The sequence below is a fragment of the Sinocyclocheilus anshuiensis genome, unplaced genomic scaffold (genome assembly GCF_001515605.1).
Source record: "Sinocyclocheilus anshuiensis isolate Anshui unplaced genomic scaffold, SAMN03320099.WGS_v1.1 scaffold766, whole genome shotgun sequence".
Classification (NCBI taxonomy): Eukaryota; Metazoa; Chordata; class Actinopteri; order Cypriniformes; family Cyprinidae; genus Sinocyclocheilus; species Sinocyclocheilus anshuiensis.
Window position 1 is genome coordinate 449,396 of NW_015546060.1, and position 23,310 is coordinate 472,705.

At 37.8% G+C, this 23,310-nt stretch overlaps 1 protein-coding gene and 1 long non-coding RNA gene across 2 annotated transcripts in view; both read right to left on the reverse strand.

The window, feature by feature from the left end:
• The window catches only part of LOC107699414 (transducin-like enhancer protein 4), a 44,491-nt gene extending 34,039 nt beyond the window's left edge, over window positions 1-10,452 (reverse strand). Inside the window, exons 1-2 of the mRNA XM_016500659.1 lie at window positions 9,671-10,452; window positions 925-1,022 (exon numbers count right to left, since the gene is read on the reverse strand). Of these exons, the coding sequence (XP_016356145.1) occupies window positions 925-1,022; window positions 9,671-9,694 (122 nt within the window). The 5' untranslated portion in view covers window positions 9,695-10,452. The remainder of the gene's footprint in view (window positions 1-924; window positions 1,023-9,670) is intronic.
• Window positions 10,453-11,647: 1,195 nt separating this feature from the next.
• On the reverse strand, window positions 11,648-14,269 carry LOC107699402 (uncharacterized). The gene is made up of 3 exons (XR_001635457.1): window positions 14,205-14,269; window positions 12,470-12,769; window positions 11,648-11,896 (listed from the first exon to the last, which is right to left on the reverse strand). It is a non-coding gene; the product is annotated as an uncharacterized LOC107699402 (long non-coding RNA).
• Window positions 14,270-23,310: the final 9,041 nt, after the last annotated feature.

Genomic DNA, 23,310 nt, shown 5'->3' on the forward strand with positions numbered 1-23,310 from the left:
CGTTGACTTGATTGCAAAGATACTATTTAAACTGAGCTGGATGTTGACATCACTGAATTCAATGATGAACTGTCTTTAACTGAAAAATTTGTGTTTACTATTGTCATTTTGCATTATTGACACCATTTTCCTAATTAATGCTGTTCAGTTGCTTTGACACAATCTGTATTGTTAAAAGCGCTATATAAATAAAGGTGACTTGACTTGACTTGACAATCTGATTCACTTCAATGAATCAGAATGATCAAACGCACTTAAAGGAATCAGAATAAACTAATTAACTTAAAAGAATCAGAATGATCTAGCGCATTTAAAGGAATCAGAATGATCTAGCGCATTTAAAGGAATCAGAATAAACTGATTGACTTAAATGAATCAGAATGATTAAATTCACTTAATCAGAAGGAATCAGAACAAACCAAGTCACTTAAATGAACAAGAATGAATTAATTCACTTAAATGAATCAGAACAAACCAATTAAAGTAAAGGAATTAGAACAAACTGATTCACTCAATGGAATCAACACAAATTGATTCAGTTAAAGGAATCAGCTCAAACCAAATCACTTAAATGAATCAAACTTATCGTATGCTATTTACAACATTACAGGACAGTTCAGCAAAACTTATTTGATTATTCTTTCAGTTTGCTAATTAGCTTGGTATTTGAAAAGCTACACTGAATATGTGGTTAAGTTAGCAGCATCACCAGTTTAGTCAGTTCTCACTAATTCTGGTAATTTCCAACGCAGATTTCAGTGGATAAAATAAAAATGTTGATGTCACACTGCTGTATAATATGCTGTATAATACAGTAACATTAATTCAATACACATCCAGCCAGTTATTAGCCTGTAGGAAGAGATTCTTAAATAATCAAAAGTGTTTCAGATACTGGGAGTAAATCAGCTCATATGATCTGACCTGTGGTACTGAGCCTGAAGGAACTGGAACTCCTCTTTAATGCGGTCCAGAGTCTCCAGCACTGTGAACTTGAATGACTGTCCAGGCTGCAGAGGTACCTGAGGAGAGAGAGAAAGAGATGGCTTATTAATCAGTAAACAGCCATCGCTCTGTGCTGGAAGATTGGACTGGTTAAATTAATGTACCAAAACTGACTCATTGAAATAAAATTGAAAAAGTGCTCCCACGGCATTATCTTTGACCTTGGCCTCACTACAAATGCTATATGCATTTTTGGTGAGGGAGGAGAAAAAAAAAGGATAACAACAGCACTTCTACGGGGTCGTGGTAACCCTCATTCTGCAAAATGCTTTCACAAGATTTAACCCTAACTTTAGGTAGACACAAATGCACTTCCCAATCTCAAGAATGAATCATTAAACTTAGATAAGCAGCTATGAGTATTGTATGGAAACTGTACCAGAAATTCCAAATTACATTTTTGCATTCCAAAACTTCTATACATTCCAAGAACATTAAGTTCTACTTTATTAATAATTACAGAACACGCATTTCCTTAGTAAACCACAAACTATAATGGTAATGCAGAAAGTTCACTAAAATAAATTATTTATTAAAGGAACTAATTAATTTAACTGAATCAGATCATGAATCATACAACACAACTATTGAAGTTTGATTGTTGAGCATTTAATCTTATTAGCCAGCTCTTCATTTCATAGCGAATCAAAAACATACTGCTTGACCAGTGTACTGTAATTGCCGAAAGAATGACTCTTCTTGGCTGGTTCTTTTTAGTGAATCAAAAAGCCATACAGTGCAACTAGTATATCTGGAATTTAGAGTGACTGATTCTTGAGAGTAAACCAAAAACAAACAATTTAACCTGAACTAATGACTCTTAAGAGCTGGTTCTTTTAAGTGAATCAAAAGCATACTGGCCCTGTGTCTGAATAGGCTTACTGCTCCACTAGTAGGCGAAAAACAGTATGTGAAAGCAGGTGAAAAGCAAACTATTAAAGTCACAAAGTTAGTTCTTATTCAAAAGTAAGTAAACAATTTCGGAAACAGCTACAAAGTTTAGCTTAATTCCTGAATGAATGATTCTTCTGAGTGGTTTTTTAGTGAATCAAAAAGACTAATGAATCAATCACAGAGATTACTGAAATAAGAGTGTGGTTCTCTCAATTCTGTTTTTGCATTTTACCATGTTTACCATACCCACATATTTCCCCCCAATCCACATCTGAAAACATGCAAATTTCAGGTCGCCGTGATTTTGCCAAGTAAGACATGTTCCTGGATCAACATCTTTTGTTGATCCTGGATCAACATAACTGTCCAAAAATACAGACTTAACCCAATCCCTACCCCTAAACCTAACCTTACCCATAATTTATTCCTAAAAACAGTGTGAAATGATAGCTGATTAACAAGGGTGTAGAAGCACCTAACCCTGATTGTAAGCCTCAATTCTGATTGGTTGATAGGAATGTTGTCCCAGGATCAACAAGGATGTTGATCCAGGAACATGTTATACTTGGTAAAATCACGGTCACCCAAATTTCATGTGGGCCCATCTAATAGCAAGACCTGCGTGCTCTAATCTGATCTACCTCTCCTCCTCATTAAGATCCGAGCCCTTTCCTTTGCTATATTTAAACACGTTTCCTATTCTGTCAGCTGCTTTCTAAAATGGCCGCCTTTGTCCTGCGCACCTCCGGGCTTCCAGTTTTCTATCTGAAGCTCGGTGTCCGGCGAGCGGCTGAAGATTGGTGGTTTCAGTATGAGCTTAATTAGTCTAGACAAGCGAAATTCAATTAAATTTTAATTAGGCTAACGGTGGAGGTCAGAAACTTGGTGAGCTTTCGAGTAATTAAGCTGCAGGCGCACAGCTGACTGGATGAGTTCAGTACACACACCAACGTGTTTATGTGCGGATAGAGGGGGGCAGTCATCATGTCCCTACTGACCCTCATTCATTCAAACGTGTGTGTGTACAGTAACTGTTCTGAAAGCAATACAAACCACACAGGGCCAGAACTCACAGGACCATAGTAGATTCTCACAACAACACAAAAATATATAATCAGGAAACATCTCATAAAAATATAATGTATCCACAGAAGAATTCCATGAATAACATTAGATTTTTACATTTTCTAAAGGAAATGTACAGTTTTCAGTGTAAATCCTGCTACCATGGAGCCAGAGTGTTATGGATGGTTGCCAGGGTGTTGCTATGCAGTTGCTCAAATGTTGTGAGTGGTTGCTATGCCATTGCTAGGATGTTATGAGTTCTCAGGGCGTTATTATGCAGTGTTGCCATGCATCTGATGTTCTAAGTGGTTACCATGGCATTGATTTTAGGGTTGCAAAGGGACGGAAAATTTCCAGTAAATTTTCCAAAGAATGCTGGAAAGTTTCAGGAAATTTTCCACCCCTTTGCAGCCCTTACTGACTGGTTGCCAGGGCATTGCTATGCAGTTGCTAGAATGTTGTTACAAGGTTGATAGGGTGTTCTGAGTGGTTGCCAGGGTTTAAATTGCTGTTGCTATGCAGTTGCTCAGATGTTGTGAGTGAGAAATTTCATTGAGTCATTGCTGGGATGTTGTGGGTGGTTGCCAGGGACTTGCTTTGCGGTTGATAAGGTTGTTCTTGGTAGTTGCCAGGGTGTTGACTGCTGTTTCTAAGGTGTTGAAATGCAGTGTTTCTCAGATGTTAAGGGTTGTTCCTGGGGTGTTGCTATGCAGTTGCTCAGATGTTGTGGGTGGTTTCCAGGGTGTCGCTACGCAATTTCTAGGTTGTTGTAAGTGGTTTCCAGGTCACTTGCAAAGCAGTCACTAGGATGTTGCTATGCGGCTGAGAGGCTGTTCTGGGTGGTTAACAAAGTGTTGACTACTGTTTCTAGAGTGTTGAAGTTTAAAAGCTTTAGAAGTTTAGAAGCTTTAACAAGCTGCAAAATTTGAGGTATCATTCATATCTGCAGCACAAATGGTGCAGGATGGGTTTTGTAAGAATGTTAGCACTGCTAATAATCAAGAGACAAAGATAAATATATTACTTTAGCTGAGTTTTGAAAAAAAAAAACATTTGTTCATATTGTATTAAAACGAAGGGCTCTGCAGCATACAGTACAAACATATGTACAAAATTCACATTTATGCAAATAAACAAGGGGGAAACCTGGGTAAAAGCATCTGTTTAGACACAACAGTGTGTGTCAGACAGGAGGGGGAATCCTGAAATCCAAAACTGATCCAGTTAATCTGGACGGAGGGGGACGAGGCAGACAGCGAGTCATGTGGGACAGCGGCTAGTCAATCACAATTTAGACGAGTTGCAGCAGGCTAGCCTAGAATTACTGAAGATTATCTTCTGAGGGAGGTCAAAGGGGGCGAGAGAGATGAGCAGATCCCATAACAATGGTGGGAAATGAAATCTCTCCCAATCGCCCACTCTGATCATCTCATATATCACTGCTGGAGTTGCTATTTTGGACACAGTGACTTAAATCTGCTTGAAGGAGAAGAGAGAGACGCCGAAAAAGGAGCGCCGACAGCTACCGAGATGTCTACGGAGCTCGCATCCTCGCAGACAGGCTGGGATAGAGACATCCATGAAATAATCATCCGCTGGTGAAATATTTAGTGCAAAAAGACGCACGAATAGATGAGGATCACCAGAGTGGGAGGAAGAGAAGTGTCAGTGTGATCTCGGGGGGATCTGGGCGAATGTGTGCGTGTGTGTGATCTCGCTCTCTAAAAACACAGCTTTCCTTCTTGCCCAGTCCTGCAAGACCTTGTCTCCACAGACTCCTGGAATTCCCAAGACACAACCATTTTGAGGTGCTTGAGTTTAGCAGGTACACTTTGAACTGGGTGTCACACCCTCATTATACAATCTGAGAGAAAGTCCTTCCACTGTTGCCAATCATTTCTGAGGCTTTTACCCAATCTTAAACCCCACTGAATGCCAGGACGTCGGGTGGCTGCTAGGACTATCTTGGCGACTTACTGACAATGCGGCTCTGGAGTGGCTCGCTTTGTGAGGCCGAGCAAAAGCCATCGCTGTCCAATACTGGATTAGGAACCGTGGATTGGCAGGCAGAGAAAACAGCTTTTATACTTTACAGAGTAAATCAGCAATGGTTTGAGACTAAAGAAAGAAAGAAAGAAAAAGAAAGAAAGAAGGTCCTCATATGTGTTCCCGACCAACGCTAAATATTGATAATAAAACAGAGTGAAGATATGAAACCTGCAACCAAGTTTAACATCCAAATGTGGCCAGAATAAAAAGATTTATTAAAACAATACGGCTGTGAGTAAAAATGAGCAAAGGAGAGCACACCAGCTCAAACTATCAGCTCATTAAAAGAGCATATGTGAATTTTGTGGCCAGAAACTTGGCTACAATTTTCACTTGGCCACCACATCAGTGTAACAGAAAGCTGGCATTCACTCTGAGACACACATTCATGCAATAACACACAAAAAAAATGTATGTAAAATGTATGAATATGCATGCTTTGTATAAAAGTCTTTGCCATTAATTAATAATCAAAGCAGCTATAATCATATATGATCAAGGGTTGGAAAGCGAGACCCATTTTTAAGTGCCATTTTAAGTAGCAAAACTGAATGATTTTCATTACTTTTAGTCATGTAAAGAAACATGCATTTTTCAATTAATACATTTTTTAGTGAATCAAACACACTGCGACTAGTATAGTTAAATTCTCAATGAATATCATGAGTCAGGAATTATAATACAAAATGTGTGACCCATGTAGTCTGATTCTTGAACAAATAACTCTTACAAATTGATTATTTTAGTGAATCAAAAGCATTTAGTGTAACCAGTATAGTCCAACTCTCAAATGCATGACTCTTACAAACTGGCTCTTTTTAGTGAATTAAAATGATATTGTTTCCAAATTTATTAACAAATGACTCTTATGAGCTGGTTTGTTTTAGTAAACCTACTCCAATTTCTGAACATATGAATCTGAATTTCAGCTGATTTTTTAGTAATTAATTAAAAACATGCAGGACAAGCAGTGTAGTCTGATTCCCAAACAAGAGCTAACAATTATATTTAGTGAAACTAAATAAGCATAAAGAGTGCCCTGTTATATTCTGATTCCTAAACAATGAATCTTATGCAGTGGTTCTTTTCAGTAAATCAAAAACATATAGTGTAGTCTGATTCCCAAATGAGTGGATCTTCTGAGCCAGTTGTTTTTATAAACACGTATGAATGAGCAGGTACTTATTCTTACTACTGACTACTTTCATCACATTGAAACAAAATTAACCAAGGACTGTTACTTTGTCATGTCATGTCAAGTTGTAAAAAGTCATTAAAGGTCAAGATAAACACATTTTTGCAAGAATTCAATAAATACAAAATGGAATATATGTCTGAGTTATTACTTTCTGTTGAAAACTCCTGAGGGCAGTAAATGCAGTAAGAACTTCTTTCTTCTAAATATTTTTTCCTCAAAAGTGCCTACTAAAGGAACTGCTAATAGAAAAGGAACACAGTAGTTATAAAGAATCAGAATACATTCCTCACAATTACTGTCCCTAGTAATCATCTAAAAATTAGGCATTAATGAAAAATCCTTAAACTATATTTAACACAAATGTCCAGCATTCAAGTTACTTGCCTGTCTACACCAAAAGCAAAAATCTTTTGCATTGTGACATTTTAATGTATACTGCTAAATACAGCTGTATTGAACAGGAGGTTCTCTATATTCCATCTTCATTATGACATCAGTATCCATATAAATGTTCACATCCTGGCATAACACACACCAGCACCTGCCTACAAAACACCCATAAATCCACACAGTGCAAACACAGGTACTATTAGTGATGCCTCATTAGCTACGTGTGCTAATGCACTCATATTACAGCCTCTCATTTGTAACAGGTTCTCAAACTCCTCGTCATGTCCAACATATCCACAGACCTCCTGCGGAGAGAGTTCACGTTTCTCACACCTCGCACATGACATCGATGGACTTCTCACCCTTAAACGTTAACTGAATGCCAGTTTTACCATCTAGACTCTCCATCTTTAGGATTAAAAACAATGTGTTAAGCGCATTTGATCAACCTTGGAAGTTTGTGTTTTGTTAACAGTCGGAAACCGAAGGTGTGGCTGCAGCGGATTATGAGCTTTCCCTGCCCGGCTTTTTTTTATTGTTATTGTTTTTGGCTCAGAAGCACGGAGCACTGTAACGCTTCTCTCCTTCCACCTTCCAATCCCCCTGCTTCAGATAACACTAACCACAACAATCCAGTGGAACCAATTACCAGTCCTCCCGATGCAGTTTGCCTTGCAAATCAGGCCTTAACCCTTTCAATAGGCATGCACTGCAGGTATCGCAGACTCTGACACTCTCATTTCACACCGACACAGGCTCCCTCTGATTTGCACTGGATGATGTTGAATTGTCAAACTAAACTACTGATGGACCAATCTGATTAGTAAAACATTTACGGAATCATGCCGAGACATTTGCACAAAATGCAATGCTAGGGTGGTTTCCAGGGTGTTGCTATGTGATTGCTAAGGAATTCTAAGTGTTTTGTATAGGTTCCAGTTAAAGATTTGAAAAGGGGGTTTTTGAAGTGGTGCCATAAAAGAACCATTTTTGGTTCCCCAAAGAACCTTTCAGTGAACAGTTCTTTAAAAAGCCTTTTTTTCGACTAAAAAAAAACTTTGGTGTAACAGAAAGGTTCTATGAATGTTAAAGGTTCTTCGTGGAACCACAGATGCAAATAAAGAGCTTTTATTTTTAAGATTAAGTACGAGCAAATGTAACAGTGATGCTTAGCTTAACTAGATCCGCTAATAAAAAAGCTGTTCTAACCATGTGTGTGTTTTCTGAGAAGAGAATTCTCACGAACATGGAGATTTCTTAAAGATTTACAGAACAAGAAGAGGTGTGAGCACAAAAGGCAATGTTTATGCTTGGTTACACACAGAGACCTTTCTCACACCTTTTTACTGGTGAAGGTCAGGTTTCACAGGCCATGAGGGTCAAAATAAAACCTAGCTGCAGATTTCACTGGTCCTTTGGAGTTTGTTCACTATATCATTATAAATTACATTCAATCACTCTGGCTGGGAACCTCAGGACATGATTGTATATTTGTTTAAGGAATATTATTTAAAAAATTAAAACTTAAGCAGTATAAGTGGGAAGTCGTGGCCTAATGGTTAGAGAGTCGGACTCGTAACCCAAAGGTTGCGAGTTCGAGTCTCCGGTCCGGCAGGAATTGTAGGTGGGGGGAGTGAATAACCAGCGCTCTCTTCCACCTTCAATACCACGACTGAGGTGCCCTTGAGCAAGGCACCGAACCCCCAACTGCTCCCCGGGCGCTGCAGCATAAATGGCTGCCCACTGCTCCGGGTGTGTGTTCACGGTGTGTGTGTGTTCACTGCTCTGTGTGTGCACTTAGGATGGGTTAAATGCAGAGCACTAATTCCTAGTATGGGTAACCATACTTGGCCACATGTCACTTCACTTTCACATAAGATGCATTTTTAAAAGTCCATTGACAGTTATGCTCTTACAGGTTAATCTTTACTTAAGAAATGTCATAATTCACCATATTGAAAGAAAAAATATATATATTTCATTTTGTCATGCAAAAACTGTCCTAAAATGATCTTATTTTTTATGCAAAATATAACCAAAGTCTATGCTGTACAATAATAGTAATAACAATAAAATCAGTTGACTCAAATGCAAAAATTGTCGAAGTTTATTTTTGCAAAACCTATTTTCTTATTTATTTTACTTGATTTTTTTTACTTGATTTTATGGTGAAATATGACACATTCTGGACATTTCATCATCTTAAGGGTGAATCTCACAAAAACGGTCTTAAAGTTCCTTTCATTCCTTAATAAAGACATCCGATGGCCTCTTTGCTGAGGTCTAAAAAGCCGAGGGAGAAGGTTAAATGGACTTTTTAAATCTTAATCTAAAGAGGAAGAAAAAAATTCACATGAAAACCATAAGGAAAAATATAAATATTATGGAAAAAATGTCACAAGGCAAAAACAGTCCTAAAAACTTACTTTATGCAAAATCGTATTTCCTAATTTTTTTCTCTAGATTTTAAGGTGAAATTTGCCTCATTCTGGATCATTCTTGACGGTTTTAGTGAAATTCACCCTTACATTGGAAGTCTATGAGGCAAGTGTGTGACATGCACACTAAATCAATCTCAAGGGACATTTCATTCATTCATGAACACATCTGATGCCTTGTGCTGTCATATAGTACAAGTTTAGGCTTGTACGCTGAACCACATTTAAAACAGGCTGCAATATACGGTAGGTTCTTTGGATTCTAGAAACATCAATAAACCAAAAACGGGTCACAGTTAACAAATAAACTTCCCACAGTAAGCCCTATCCAACCCCACCCACATACACATACACATATATAAGATCTAAACCACTCTAGATTTACCAAACGCACTATGGCATCTATTAGAGGGGGCGTTGAGAAAGGTTTATTACACAAACTAATACAGACACACATTGTGTTTGATTCCTCCCACACAACTTTCTATCAACTGGCTCTTGAGGACACCTGGGTGAAGATGAATATGCGTACATGCAACTGAAAATCTGAAGAGACGTCTCTCTTACACCCAATCGCTTCATCTGTTCCATTTATCGAGGATGTGGGAGAACGAGAGAGCGCAGCACTTACCGGGTGTCTACCCTGCGGGTACATGGTCACCGGAGGGATGCCGGCTATGGGTTTGACGGCCAATGCGCTGACCCTCCGTACTTCTGCGTCCCCCCTCCACCAGGGGACAGAGCCCCGAATCGAGTTTGGGAACCCGGCTCTGTTCTTTCCGAGCCGCAGAAGGCTGTCAGTGCATCCGACGAGGGGGTCTTCTAAAAACAGATCCCCTTACTCACACTTGGACTGGATTTCCCCCCAGAATTCCCTGACGTCCCACTCCGTTACTGTCCGGCTCTCAGTCCGACAGGTCAGGAGACCGGGAGGAGCAGGGAATTCCGAAGAATCACGTCCAGCTGTCCACAGTCTTGTCCTTCTGCAAATGTCCCCAACAAGCTACATAAACAAACACGTATCTCCATTCGAGTCTTCCAACCTTGTAACAGTACCTCAAAACTACAGGGCTTCTTTGCTGAGGTCTAAAAAGGCAAGGGAGAAGGAGGAACGGGCTTTGTATTTCATCTAAATCTAGAGAGGAAGAAAAAAAAAACACAGGAAAGCAGGAAAGAACAGCAGGTCACTGGAAGATCCAGCAGGATTTTCAGCAGCAAGCCCTAGACTGTAATATATTGTGCCTGTTGGCTTCAACACAAACACGACAGCCTGCTCAAGCTGCACTTAAGGTGGACCGGGCGAGATAGCTAGAGGATAGATAGACAGAGAGATAGAGACAGAAATAGACACCAATACATGCATACAACCAATGATACATGATATCTTGTTGTCGTTGCATTGAATGGCCGATAGATTCATATCACCACACATACAGACCAATAGAGAAAAAAACATGAATTAGATATTTAAGTTGTTTTACTTAGAGGGCAAACTGAGACATTTGCTTCATAGTCTGCTTATATTTTTTGACTGAAATAAAAAGACCCACTTACCCCAGTAATCGCTCAGGTGTCTCTTCTAGATCAAATCTCAACAAATGTCTCAAACTGTGCTCAGATTTGCCAAGTCTGCAATCAAAAGTCAAAGATTTCAATATGCACTCAAATATTTCTCATCAAATTCTTCAAAGACCAAATTATCTGAGATATACTACCTACATTAATTTATTTATTTTACAGATTATAATCTAAATGATTATACATGATTATAGTTTAAAAGAAAATTATACAAAATATGAAATATATCAACTGTAATACTATATTTTATTATAATACACATATATTACTCACACATATGCCTATACAGGTTATTATATAAAAATTATATTATTAACTATACTCTAAGTTATAATGATGTAATATAAGAAATATATTCTCTCTCTCTCTCTCTCTCTCTCTCTATATATATATTACACACACATTTATCTATATCTATATATATATTAAAAAAAGAATTATTATAAATTATATATTTATTTGCAAATTCTTTATATTACTTAAATGTTTACTTATTATTTACTTTATACTTACTGTATGTCAACAGTTGTCTCAATTTACTTTTCCTAAGGAATTTTGAAAGAAATATCGGAGACAAAATTCATAATGCAATGAAGCATAACTGAAGTCTCCTGAGCTTTGATAGAGCAACCTCCGAGCAATTAAATTTGCCTCAGGGGAGAAAAAAAAATTGAAAACAAGGGATGTGGAAAAAAGAGAGAACGAGAGAGATGAGGAATGATTCAATTTGCCAGCAATTCCATGAAAGCACCGCGTGTGTCCAACCTCATATTTGCACGTTCGCCTCCGACAGACGAGCATTTATCTGCCCTTTGAGAAATAAACGGGCAAAATTAGTGATAATTGCAACACTTACGAACTTGATTTATCCAGAGCATGTTCACGTCGCTTGTTTGCGCTTGAAAATACACATCAGCAAATTTCAGTCATTTTAATAACCCAGTCATCCCTATCAGTATCGTCCTCATCTCTTCATCATTCTCTTGCCCTCCTCCGTCATATTAGTGTGATCTCAGAGGCGTCCCTTGTTAGTCATCCCTCTGTCTGCGACACCTCTCCGGTCAGGGTTTGCCCTAATCGCTGTTATCTAATTGCATGGATTAGACAAGTATTTATTCACACGACTCTCTCCCTTCAGCCTCTTACTGATAAGTTATGAAGCTGGTTGAGTACGAACAGACATCATGGAAATGACCGACGAGACAATAATCTGCCCTGAACTGGTTGGGCTTCTGCATAATGGTGTCCAGGTAAGGGGTTAACAGGTTTGGCATAAGATCTGAAATAAGATAATAGGAAAATCAGGGGAAGACGAACTGTATGATCATGTATCACAACAGCTGCATTCACACTTTACTTAAAGTTATGCTAACATTTTGACATATTATTTATCTAACAATAAACATATCATAGTATAAATATATGTCATTCATAAATGTACCTGTACAAACACCATTTACAACAATTAATCAAGTTCAGCATCCGATTCACATTCACATTTGATCTGAATCAGCACCAATGGAGATTCGTTCCTAAATAATGTGATAAAAAGTTCCTTGCATGTCAACAACTCCTAATAGAAACAATTATATATTGTACACAAGACATAATTTATAAATAGTTTTAGTAGAATCATCTCAAAGCAAAGTTTGGCGAGTGTCCTGAAAGCTTTCCTTAACAAAATTCTGTTGTTTACCTAAAAATAAGCGGGAAAACAAGGTAAATACGGACAGAAAAATCAATAGAGCCGTTTAATTTAATTTATTCTACTTATTTATACGTGTTTTAGATATGAAATACGTTATTTAAATATCAAAAGAGCAAATTACACGAGGTAAATCAGACCCCTTACCTTTTTCCAGACCACCTTAAAACTTCGCGGCTGTCGGCCACTCTCCAGCGCTTCTCCGATTGGCTATGGCGACTTTTCCGTTCTAGCCAATCAAACTGTCAGCGACCCACGTTGGCCCTTGACATCAAAGGCTGCAACGGTCCAATCGCAGCATTTGAGGCCGCTGATTGGCTGCAGCCGGTGAGGAGGGCGGTGTGCAGTCTATAGTGATTGTGGGTATTGAAGTTCCAATTATTCCGCACCCCCGCCGCTTCCGCCTCCAGCTGCCAATCACGCCGCATAAACGATCACCTATGACTGCTAATGACAAATGAGCAACGTGTAGCGCTTAGTGTTGACTGCCTTGAACAATTAAGCGAAATAACAAATAAACACTCTCTTTATTTGGTGAGTCATAGTGGCTCTATGATAACCTTGTAAATTAATGAGCAGCTTGCTTATTAAATAGATGAAAATTCTGTCATTCTGTCAACACAAAAGGAGTTATTACCATCTCATCTTTACTATGGTACCACAGGACTTTTTTCCCCGGCTAGATAGTTTGGCTACTTATTGTCACATGAAATTCACTGTATATATACAGAATGAGAGAGAGGAAAGAAAGATGAAGAGAGAAAGTGTACGCGCTCTGCCTGAGGGCCAGACAGTGCGAGTAAATACTGAAAAATTCCAGAATCCAGAGGGAGTTTTGTGGTTTAAATGGCCTAAAAAACATCTCGGCTTAAACTCATAGGGGAAGTGAATTAACAGGCAGAGAAGAGGATTTATGGCATTACAGAAGGCATTTTGGTGACTGCATACTTTACAGCTCATAAAGTGAAGTGACATGTCCGGTTATGTAAAAGTATAGGTATATAATTAATAAAATTAAAACATCAATTAGTCATTAATATTATTGTTAAATTACATATATCTATTTAAAAAATATTAAAAAGTGTTAAGAGTTCATGTGTTGCCTTGAGCATAATTATATATTAAATACATATATATATATATATAAAACAATACTTCTTTACTTTTATTTTAATATTATATATTAATATAATTAATATAATATTTTAATATTATATATATATATAAATTGATAAATCACCCAAAAATAAAAATTTTGTCATCATTTATTTACCCTCACATTGTTTTAAACCTGTATTAATTTCTTTCTTATGTTGAGCACAAAATAAGATATTTTGAGGAATGTTAGTAACCAAACAGTTCACGGTAGCCATTGACTTCCACTATGGACAAAATACTATGGAAGTCAATGGCTACCATCAACTGTTATAATATCTTGTTTTGAATGTATAAATAAATTCTAAAATGTATTATAAAAATGGATATAATATAAACAAAATATACACACACATACTAAATGTACGCACACATAGCCATTTTTATATTATTAAATGGCCAGCATTTTTACAGTGAGATGTGTGCACACAAGTTAGCCTACCAAGCACACGCGTACACACAATGAAAGAAAAGAGAGACTACCTTTGTCAGTGAGTATCGATTGCTCTGATAGATGTGGTCTATTCTTTAACTGAACTAAGCTCCGATTGCTAGCGAGAGTGTGGCTGGGCCTCCCATCTCTCCAGTAATTAACTTCAGGCTTCACCTGTTGTGGCAGCTCGAATCGGAATAGCATCTCACTATCAAACACGGCACCTGTGATCTTCAGTAATCTGCCTCTAAGTGTGTCACAAACTACAGATCTTTATCCAAAAATGCTGCTTACCTTTATGTTCCGCACTCTTGGTTATACATATCACTCTACCACACACAGACAGACCGTTAGCAAACATATGGGTGTGCTAATGAATCTGCATTGATACCTGTTTTTTAAGTGCAGTCACATTAAATTTTCACAAGCAAATTTTCGCGGGCAAATTTTTAAAAGGAATCTATTGAAGCTTATGCATGGGATAAAAAAAATAGGTAATTGACTTATTTCACAACTTCAGACTTTTTTCTCAAAACTACAATACAGTATCTGGCTAATTAACATAAACCAATGGCCCGTGTGGCCTAAGTGACATCATCAGAAAAGGAAAGTTGTTTAAAGGCAGAGAAAGTTATTACATTTTGAAGAAAGATTATGAAGACAAACATTTATTCTTTACAATAACACGCACAATACGACTAGGAACGTTTATTAATAAAGTAAATAGGGTTCATTTTAATTTCACGTTGACTTTGAAGTCACATGACTGCACCGAACACACACTGCTGCTGAATGAAGGTGTCAATGGACACTCAATCTCTTTCCAATTTCTCATCTCTCTTTGGCTTGCTCTGGCCATTGTGTAAGTGTAAAATGCACAGGCGGAGGTTCTTATGACCAGATGTAGTGTGTGAGAGAGAAAGTGTACGCGCTCTGCCTGAGGGCCAGACAGTGCGAGTAAATACTGAAAAATTCCAGAATCCAGAGGGAGTTTTGTGGTTTAAATGGCCTAAAAAACATCTCGGCTTAAACTCATAGGGGAAGTGAATTAACAGGCAGAGAAGAGGATTTATGCGATTTATTATAGCCACATGTTTCAGTCTGAGGACACGACACAGCATGCAGCAAACAAAGGCAACACACACAAGTTGCGGACACAACCACAAACTATCCAGAATTGAAATTCGGTCTGCAATAACAGCACATACAGGACATACCCCAATAACGTGCCATAGTAAAACAAAAGGTCGTTTTAACTAAGGCTTGCAGTCTCAGTCGCTTTGCACCAACATTCCCTCTCCTCCAGGATTTGAACATAATCAGTTACATCCTAAAATTGTAGCAGATGTATCTAGCCCCCATGGCCTCAGAATTCATAACCCTAATTTTTCCATTAGTGGGTCAATGCAGCGAGAAGCAGCTTCAGACTTTTATTTAGGGCATGTTTTACCTTCCCATGGTCCCCTCTGAGATCCAGCCTGGTATGGTGAGAAAGTGAAAAATGTGTTATATTTTTACAGATCTATTTATAAAGGCTGTAATCATTAAAGGAAAGCTATGGAATGTTAGCGAGGGTAAAAAAACAAAACATTTAAAAATGACTATGGTAAGCCTATATGTGGATTAATATTTTTGGAAATTGGTTTGGTTGGATTTGGTGAAATTTTAGGTTTATTTCATGACTATAAGCATTAAAAAATCAAGGTACGGCTACTCATTTTACAAAAACAACTCTGGAAGTAAGTTGTATTTTTATGATTCAATCAAAAATGATCCTTTGCACTTGGATTCAGTTAAAACTTGGTCACTTTTGACGTAAATTATGTCAAATTGTTGTTGGTTCTTATTGCATGATTGACGTTGCATATTTGTGGTGCTGTATTTGAAAGTACGCAAACGTGAATAAGATTTTTTGTTTTTGTTATTCTTGAGACTGAAGATTTTGAGCAAACAATGACTTAAAGGTGCTGTATGTTATTTTGATGTTAGCAGTTGAAATGGGTTCTGCAGTCAAACTTCAAAAAATTGGAGAGACTCGACACTTTGACACAGGTTGCCAGAGTGAGGACACGCAACATGAGTGCAAGTGACAATGGACGGTGACAAGCCTTACACTGTAAGTTGATGATTTGATTTATCTCTGTTTTAATATGCCTCTGCTCACAGAGATTTTTTAGATGGATGTTGAGGTTTTTTAGGTCAGGTAGAATCTGTGACCTCTGACCCAGTTTGTTTGCTGGCTTCCATTATGCAGTACGCTGTTTTCCACCAACTGGCAACCCAGGGTGTTGAAATACTATTGGGTAAATTGGCAGTGGGCAGAATCACACAGATCAAGACAAAAACAGACATTCCGACATGGAACACACATTTCAAAGTAGAAAAACCGGCTGTAACATTGTTTTTCAGAGAAGCAAGTATGTGAACTTACCATGTTTCCTAAATATCTGCAAACATATTATGGTAATTTTATGCTTTAGTACAGTCAAAAAATTTCATACAGTACCTTTAGAATCATGATGAAACGGAAGTAGAGACAGATCTTTTCTTTGATATTGTGACGTATGTGCGAGTGAAACAGATTATCGAAAGGAAAAATTGAGGGGCAGGACTTGGTTTTATGCATCGGCTGTTTATTGGATTTTGAGATGTGGGTGTTGCAATCAAAAGTGGAGGCAGAAGAATGCAAGCTTGCAGGAACAGGGTTTAAGCGGACAATTTTTTTCACAATAAGACCTATAATATGCATTTCGAAAATAGATATGGGTGAATCACCCATTGTATTTATCATATTACTTTGAAAGACCTGCAATAAAGTATTTAAGACATATTGGAGCACGACAGATCTAGTCTTCATTGGTTTTCATATATGGAAAAGAGAACACTTATTCTGCAAAATATCTTCTTTTGTGTTCCACGGAAGAAAGTAAGGGTGTGTTCACACTTGGCAGGTTTGGTTTGATTAAAATGAATTCTGGTGCGATTGCTCAGTCAGTGGGGTTCATTTGTACTTTGGTGCGCACAAGACAAGACCTGAAAAGGTGGGTTTCAGCCCATTTCCAAATTAACTCTGGTGCAGTTCGGCTCAAATATGAACACAACATGGACCAAAGCCATCTAAACGAACCAAAAACATAGGAGCCATGTTGCCCATTACAGTTCTGTCTCAGTGTGCAACAGAGGAATTTCTGGCACAGTTTTGACTTCTTTACACATTTATAAGCTCTTTGTGGGTTCTCAGCTAAAATACCACACATGCAACAGAACGCATTTAACCCAGCACACAGCATTGTTTTGGATGTTTCGCTAAGTTCTGTCACAAAATATACAACATAAAAGCTGTCCAATCAGGTGGTGACCTTATCCTTATGCCTATTGTTTTTTATCTTTAGATTTGGTGTTAAAAATGACAATGTGAACGCTAAGCAAACCAGGAATAAAAGTATAATTTTCTTTTTTGCTCTGGCCAAGAGAACCGTGTGAACACATAGTCAAACAGGTTTGGAACAACATGAGGTCATGAGCAAAGGATGACAGAATTTTACTTTCAGTTAAGTATTTATTATTTATAGGTTTTAAAGTAATGTAGTCTTTGTTGTTGTTGTTTTTGAAGGCATAATTGGACAAGGAAAGGATCTTGGAAATAAATGAGATGAAAGTTCTCTCTCTATGCGCAGTTGCAGAGGGGTCTGGCCAGTTGGCAGGGTTCCCGGCCCATGTCATGCCAATTAAGTTCATCAGCTAAAAGTCTTCCATCTGGGAATGCCGCCGGTTATAGACAACATTAACCCTTCTCTGATGTATCCTGGAAAAACACACCGTATGTGAGTATGTACAAATTCCTTTTTCTCTTTGACACTCACTTTGTCTCCCTCCTTATCGATCTTCATCTCTCTTTCCTCTTTCAAGCAATTTACTTTTCTTTTGGTTTGATTCCAGCATTAACCTTTATTGTTTAAAACAGTGCTGGATTACATAAAAACTGCTTGTGAGTATGTGCAATGGGCTATTATAGATCACAATCCAGCTAAATAACTCCATCTGGAGCCTTGCATTAAAGAGGCAAATCAAAATTACAAGAGCGTTCGACATCAGCCATTTAACACACATTGTGTGGAAACTAAAGCTTGAATGTACTATACCACTGTGCAGCTGTAAAATGACATTTCAGATCATAATGTTCCCTTAGTGTGGCTTTCAATCGGTTAACACTTGAGAAGACAATGTGGTGGCCACGTTTGAGATTTCAGTCTTCTAATTACGGAGTAACCAAGTGACACTGCATCACACTTACTCATCGCTAACTCAAAGTTTTAGCTAATTAGGACATTATCACATTCACACTGACAGTGAATTGCAGAATTCGATGTAGGCATGTCTAGCAGTGCAACAAAGTTGAAAAGACTACCAATGGAGTGAAGATATTGTTTATTGTTTGTCTCCCTCTTTCTCACTGATTTATCATCCTTCAAGTCATTTTTTCAAGTCTCTTTTCATCTGTCCCCCACCATCACTCCATTTTTGTGACTCAAACACCCTTTGATGTCAGTGACCTGTTCTCCGTTGGGCCCTTGAGGGCCTTCTGTTCCAGCTCTGACTGATATTCACACTAAATATTGTATGTAGAGAAACACTGAACGTAGGAATAAAAAGCACATTTGATATTCAGACAGTTTGAGACTATCTATCGCAAACTTTCACAAGCTGCACTGTTGGATCGCTTGTGTCGCTTATACACTCTCACGCACGCTCATACCTGAGTGTCAGGTAAGGAAATATCAGACGGGAAAAAATAACCTCGGGCACTGCTTTTGACTGACTGCTATTCTGAAATAAGAAGGAATGGAAACTTCAAGTCAGGCTACAAAAATACTAGCCGTTTCAAAGGAAATATTTTATTTTAAAGTAATTTCCCCTGAGATTCATATATGCAACCGTGACTGTATGTAATTACCATTCCTGGGATTTAATGTACACAAATAAACACTATGGCTTTGTATTGAAGTCAACATGAAACCAGAAAGGGCTATATTTACTTTCATAAAAATGAAATGTGCACGTTTCCCTATTCACATTTAATACACCTTTGTAGTCTTATTGTAAATAATTAATTAGTGCATATAAAAATGCAACTTCATAATTGTTCATCAAAATATGACTCTGAAATGACTTTCCTATTTTTTTTTATTTGATGTCACCAAAACCTTTTCAAGTCCAATAAATTTATGATAGTCCCACTCTACATTTATTTACATTGAACATCCTGTTTCTTAATTATTATTTTCAAATAATAATAATTACTTTTTAATGATTCAAAAATACAAAATGCATTTGTATTTGATGAAATATATTAATAATATCTTAATATTTGATAAATTCATAAATATTACGTTTTTGAGGAGTTCCACCACATGACATTTTACAACCTGAACAAACCTTGCCTTGTCATAAAAAGGTTTTAACGTGGATTTACCCTGTTTACTACACTAGCAATAAGTATTTTTTTATTTACTGACAAACTACACAACATTAGAAAGGTCAAAAGTCATGAGATTCAACCTCAGTTTTGTTATAAATATAGTGACAATAATTTTTGTCAGGAGGTATGCAAAATCAAAAACAAAGTCCGTGCCTTTATGAAACAATGGTATAATTTACTGGTTTTTATGATTTTTCCTGGACATTTATGCATATTGGTTGCACTACACAACAGATTGAGCGGACAAAAGTTTTTCAGATATTTATAATAGTTAATACTGACCCACACTTTGTGTACATCCAAGACATCAAGGAAGGTTAGCATGATTCAGTTTTTCCCTTGGTAGATGGCGTCTATATTGTAACATGAGAACAGAAGCTTTATGTAAAGTGTACAGAACTGGCTAAACCACATGAGCAGAGTCCTTCAACTTGGCCAAGCACTGTGTCTTCGCACACTCACACACATAACCACTCCAGGCCGCCTGTGACTGTGACACAACCGCTCCAGCAGCGTAAACAGACCACACATTGACCATATGCAATTCAACCAGCCACTGCTATTTGGCGGCAGCCAAGAGTACAGCCTCGCGGGAAACCGTTTGGATGGAGAGGCGGGGCTGAAGTGTCCACTAGGGACTCATTTAGCCCTGTAAGCCCCTCCCACCATCATTACACCCTACACAAACTGTACATTTTGACATAGTAAAAGTTAATTTATCACAATTTTCACTAATCCTGTGGTTGCAGGGAATGGTGTGTACCAGGTTGGTGCACCATCCAGAATTGAGAATGGCTTTTAAATTGCAATTCAGAGAAAGTTAGGGAAGAAGGGGACGAGTGACAGAAAAGGTGTAAGAACAGGAACAGAGTGGAGAGGTGAGAAAGAGTTGAAAAGTTGAAGTAAAGACAGATAGAGGCAGATGGAAAGAACAATATGGGAAAGAGTGACAGATCAGGAGAGGAAAGGATGGAGAGATTGACAGCGGACAGCTGAGGGAGAAGGGCAAAAGGGCAGTTATGTGCTGGTAGCCTGAGGTGTTTTCCTACTTCAGATGCCTGATGGATGGAGGAGGCGGTAAACGAATAAATAAAGAATGAGAATTTCAGATGAAAGTGCTCTCCAGGAATAAGAGATTCTCCTCCATCAACACATTCAGACCAAGAGAGAGATAGTGACTGAGGCAAGAAAGCTCAATAAGTTTATACAACTAACTAATCTAGGATTTTTTTTCTATGAGTTCATGACCTCATGCTGTTACAAATCTTTATAACTTACTTTCTTCTGTTAAACACAGTGTTGTGAACACAGTGTTCACAGTGCTATTGTTTATACAATGAATGCAAACAGTAGCTATTGGCAACTAACTAACTAACTAACAAACATCTGTCCATTTACCCAGGAGGTGTGGCAATCAAGCTCCTAAAAGAACATAAAAGTCATCCAACTAACAAATTAGCCAACTAACTAACTAACTAACATATAACCATCCAGAACAAGGAGTCAGTCAAGCTCCTAAAAGGAGCTTTTATGTCCTTTTATTGGTTTTACTGCTTCTTGTCCTGAATAGATAGTTAGTTGAGCTGTATCATAAAAGAAGCTCAACTATCTATTCAGGACAAGAAGCAGTAAATGCCATATAAGGACGTAAAAGTATGATAAAAGTAGTCCAACTGACTAGCTAACTAACAAACTATCTATCTAGGACAAGTGGCAGTAAAGCTCCTAAATGACAAAATTATCATACAACTAGTTAACTGTCGACTAACTAACTAACATCTATCTGATACAAGGAGCAGTAAAGATCATAAAATGACAAATATATCATAAAAGTACTAACTAGCTGACTAACTATCTAGGACAAGAGGCAGTAAAGCTTGTAAAATTACATAAAGGAAGTTAACTACCAACTAACTAACCAACCAGCCAACCAAAATCTATCTATCCAGGATAAGTATCAGTAAAGGACATAAAAGTAGTCTAATTAACTAAAACTAACTAACTAACTAACTTCTATCCATCCAGGACGAGAGGTAGTAAATTCCCTAAAAGATGGAAAAGTATCATAAAAGTAGTTCAACTAACTAGCTTGTAAAGCTTGTAAAATTACATATAGGTAGTTAACTACCAACTAACTAACTAACCAATTAACCAACCAAAATCTATCCAACTATCCAGGATAAGTATCAGTAAAGGACATAAACGTAGTCTAATTAACTAAAACTAATTAACTAACTTCTATCCATCCAGGAAGAGTGGTAGTAAATTTCCCAAAAGACAGAAAAGCCTCATAAAAGTAGTCAAACTAACTAGCCAACCACCTATCTAGGGCAAGGTGCGGTAAAGCTTGTAAAATTACATAAAAGTAGTTATCTACCAACTAACTAACCAAGCAAAATCTATCCATCCATCCTGATAAGTAGAGTCAAAGTCCTAAAAGGACATAAAAGTAGTCCAACTAACTATCTTACTAACTAAACATATTCAGGATGAGACCATCAAGCTTCTATTAGGACAGAAAAGTATCATAAAGGCTGACTAACGAACTAACATCCAGGAAGAGTTCCTAAATGACAGAAAAGTACCATAAAAGTATTACAACTAACTAACTAATATTTAAATGTGACAAAGGGCAGTCAAGCACCTAAAATGAAATAAAAGTATCTTAAAAGTATACTAAAACCAACTAACTAACATCTACCCATTCAGGATATCAGATCAGATATCAGATATTCAGATCAGTCTTGGTTCTGTTAGGTCAGAAAAGTATCACAAAAATAGTTCAGGTAACTAACTATATTATATTAATTATATTATGCCTAACCTTGAAACATTTCTACATGAAAAATGTCTGTGTACACCTAAGTATGCATCTTAGCAAAACCAAGCCTAAAATAGCGGTTACCTTTCTAATGCACTGTGGGAAAGATGTGTGCAACCAGGAATTCATTTGATTCCAGACCAGTATATTTTAAGGTCTCACTGCTTCCCTGCAGCCTGATTCTATTGTTTAGAGGATTTTTTTCTGAAATAAATGCTCTCAAATCTCAGAGCTGTCGGCCAAGTAGTGCTTTCTATTTACAGGAGAGGTAGAATGAGAAAAGGAGGAGTGGACAGATGAGAAAAGAGACAGATTAGAAAAACAGTCTGACAGTCCTTCTCTCCCATGGTTCAATTCTGCAAGCACTGAGTCAAAGGAGAGCGAGAGAGATATCACAGGACAAGAGGATAAAAAAGAAAAATGAAGATTAAGATGAGTGCTCTGGCCACTGCCTGGGAGAATGAAGGGATGAAAAAAAAGACAGAGGGGAAAAAAGAACAATGTGATGATGAGTCTGGTGTAAGCCTAAAGGAATAGAACAAAGAGAATGAGACTGATGGAGAAAGACAGAACGAGAGAGAGAAGGATTGACAGGCAGCATGAATAAACCAGAACAGCACAGAGCAGAATGTGTCTCCATTATCAAGCAGTAAGACATACAGAGAGAGAGAGAGAGAGAGAGAGACAGAGAGAGAGAGAGAGAGAGACAGAGAGAGAGAGAGAAAGAGACAGAGAGAGAGAGAGAGAGAGACAGAGAGAGAGAGAGAGAGAGACAGAGAGAGAGAGAGAGAGAGACAGAGAGAGAGAGAGAGAGAGACAGAGAGAGAGAGAGAGAGAGACAGAGAGAGAGAGAGACAGAGAGATAAGAGTCAGCCACACCTACCTAAAACGGCTCGTTCTAACACACCCCCACATACCTACGTCGCTCTGTGGGAAGATTTGCATAACGCTGCCCAAATGTTCACACAAAGAAAGAAGGCGTAACTTTATTGTTGCTGCCACCGCTATGTTGTGAAGACGCTGCGTGTTTTGTTGCGAAAGCGAAAAATACTTTGTTTGGCCTTCCAAAAGAGGACACGACTAGAAATCAGTGGTTAAGT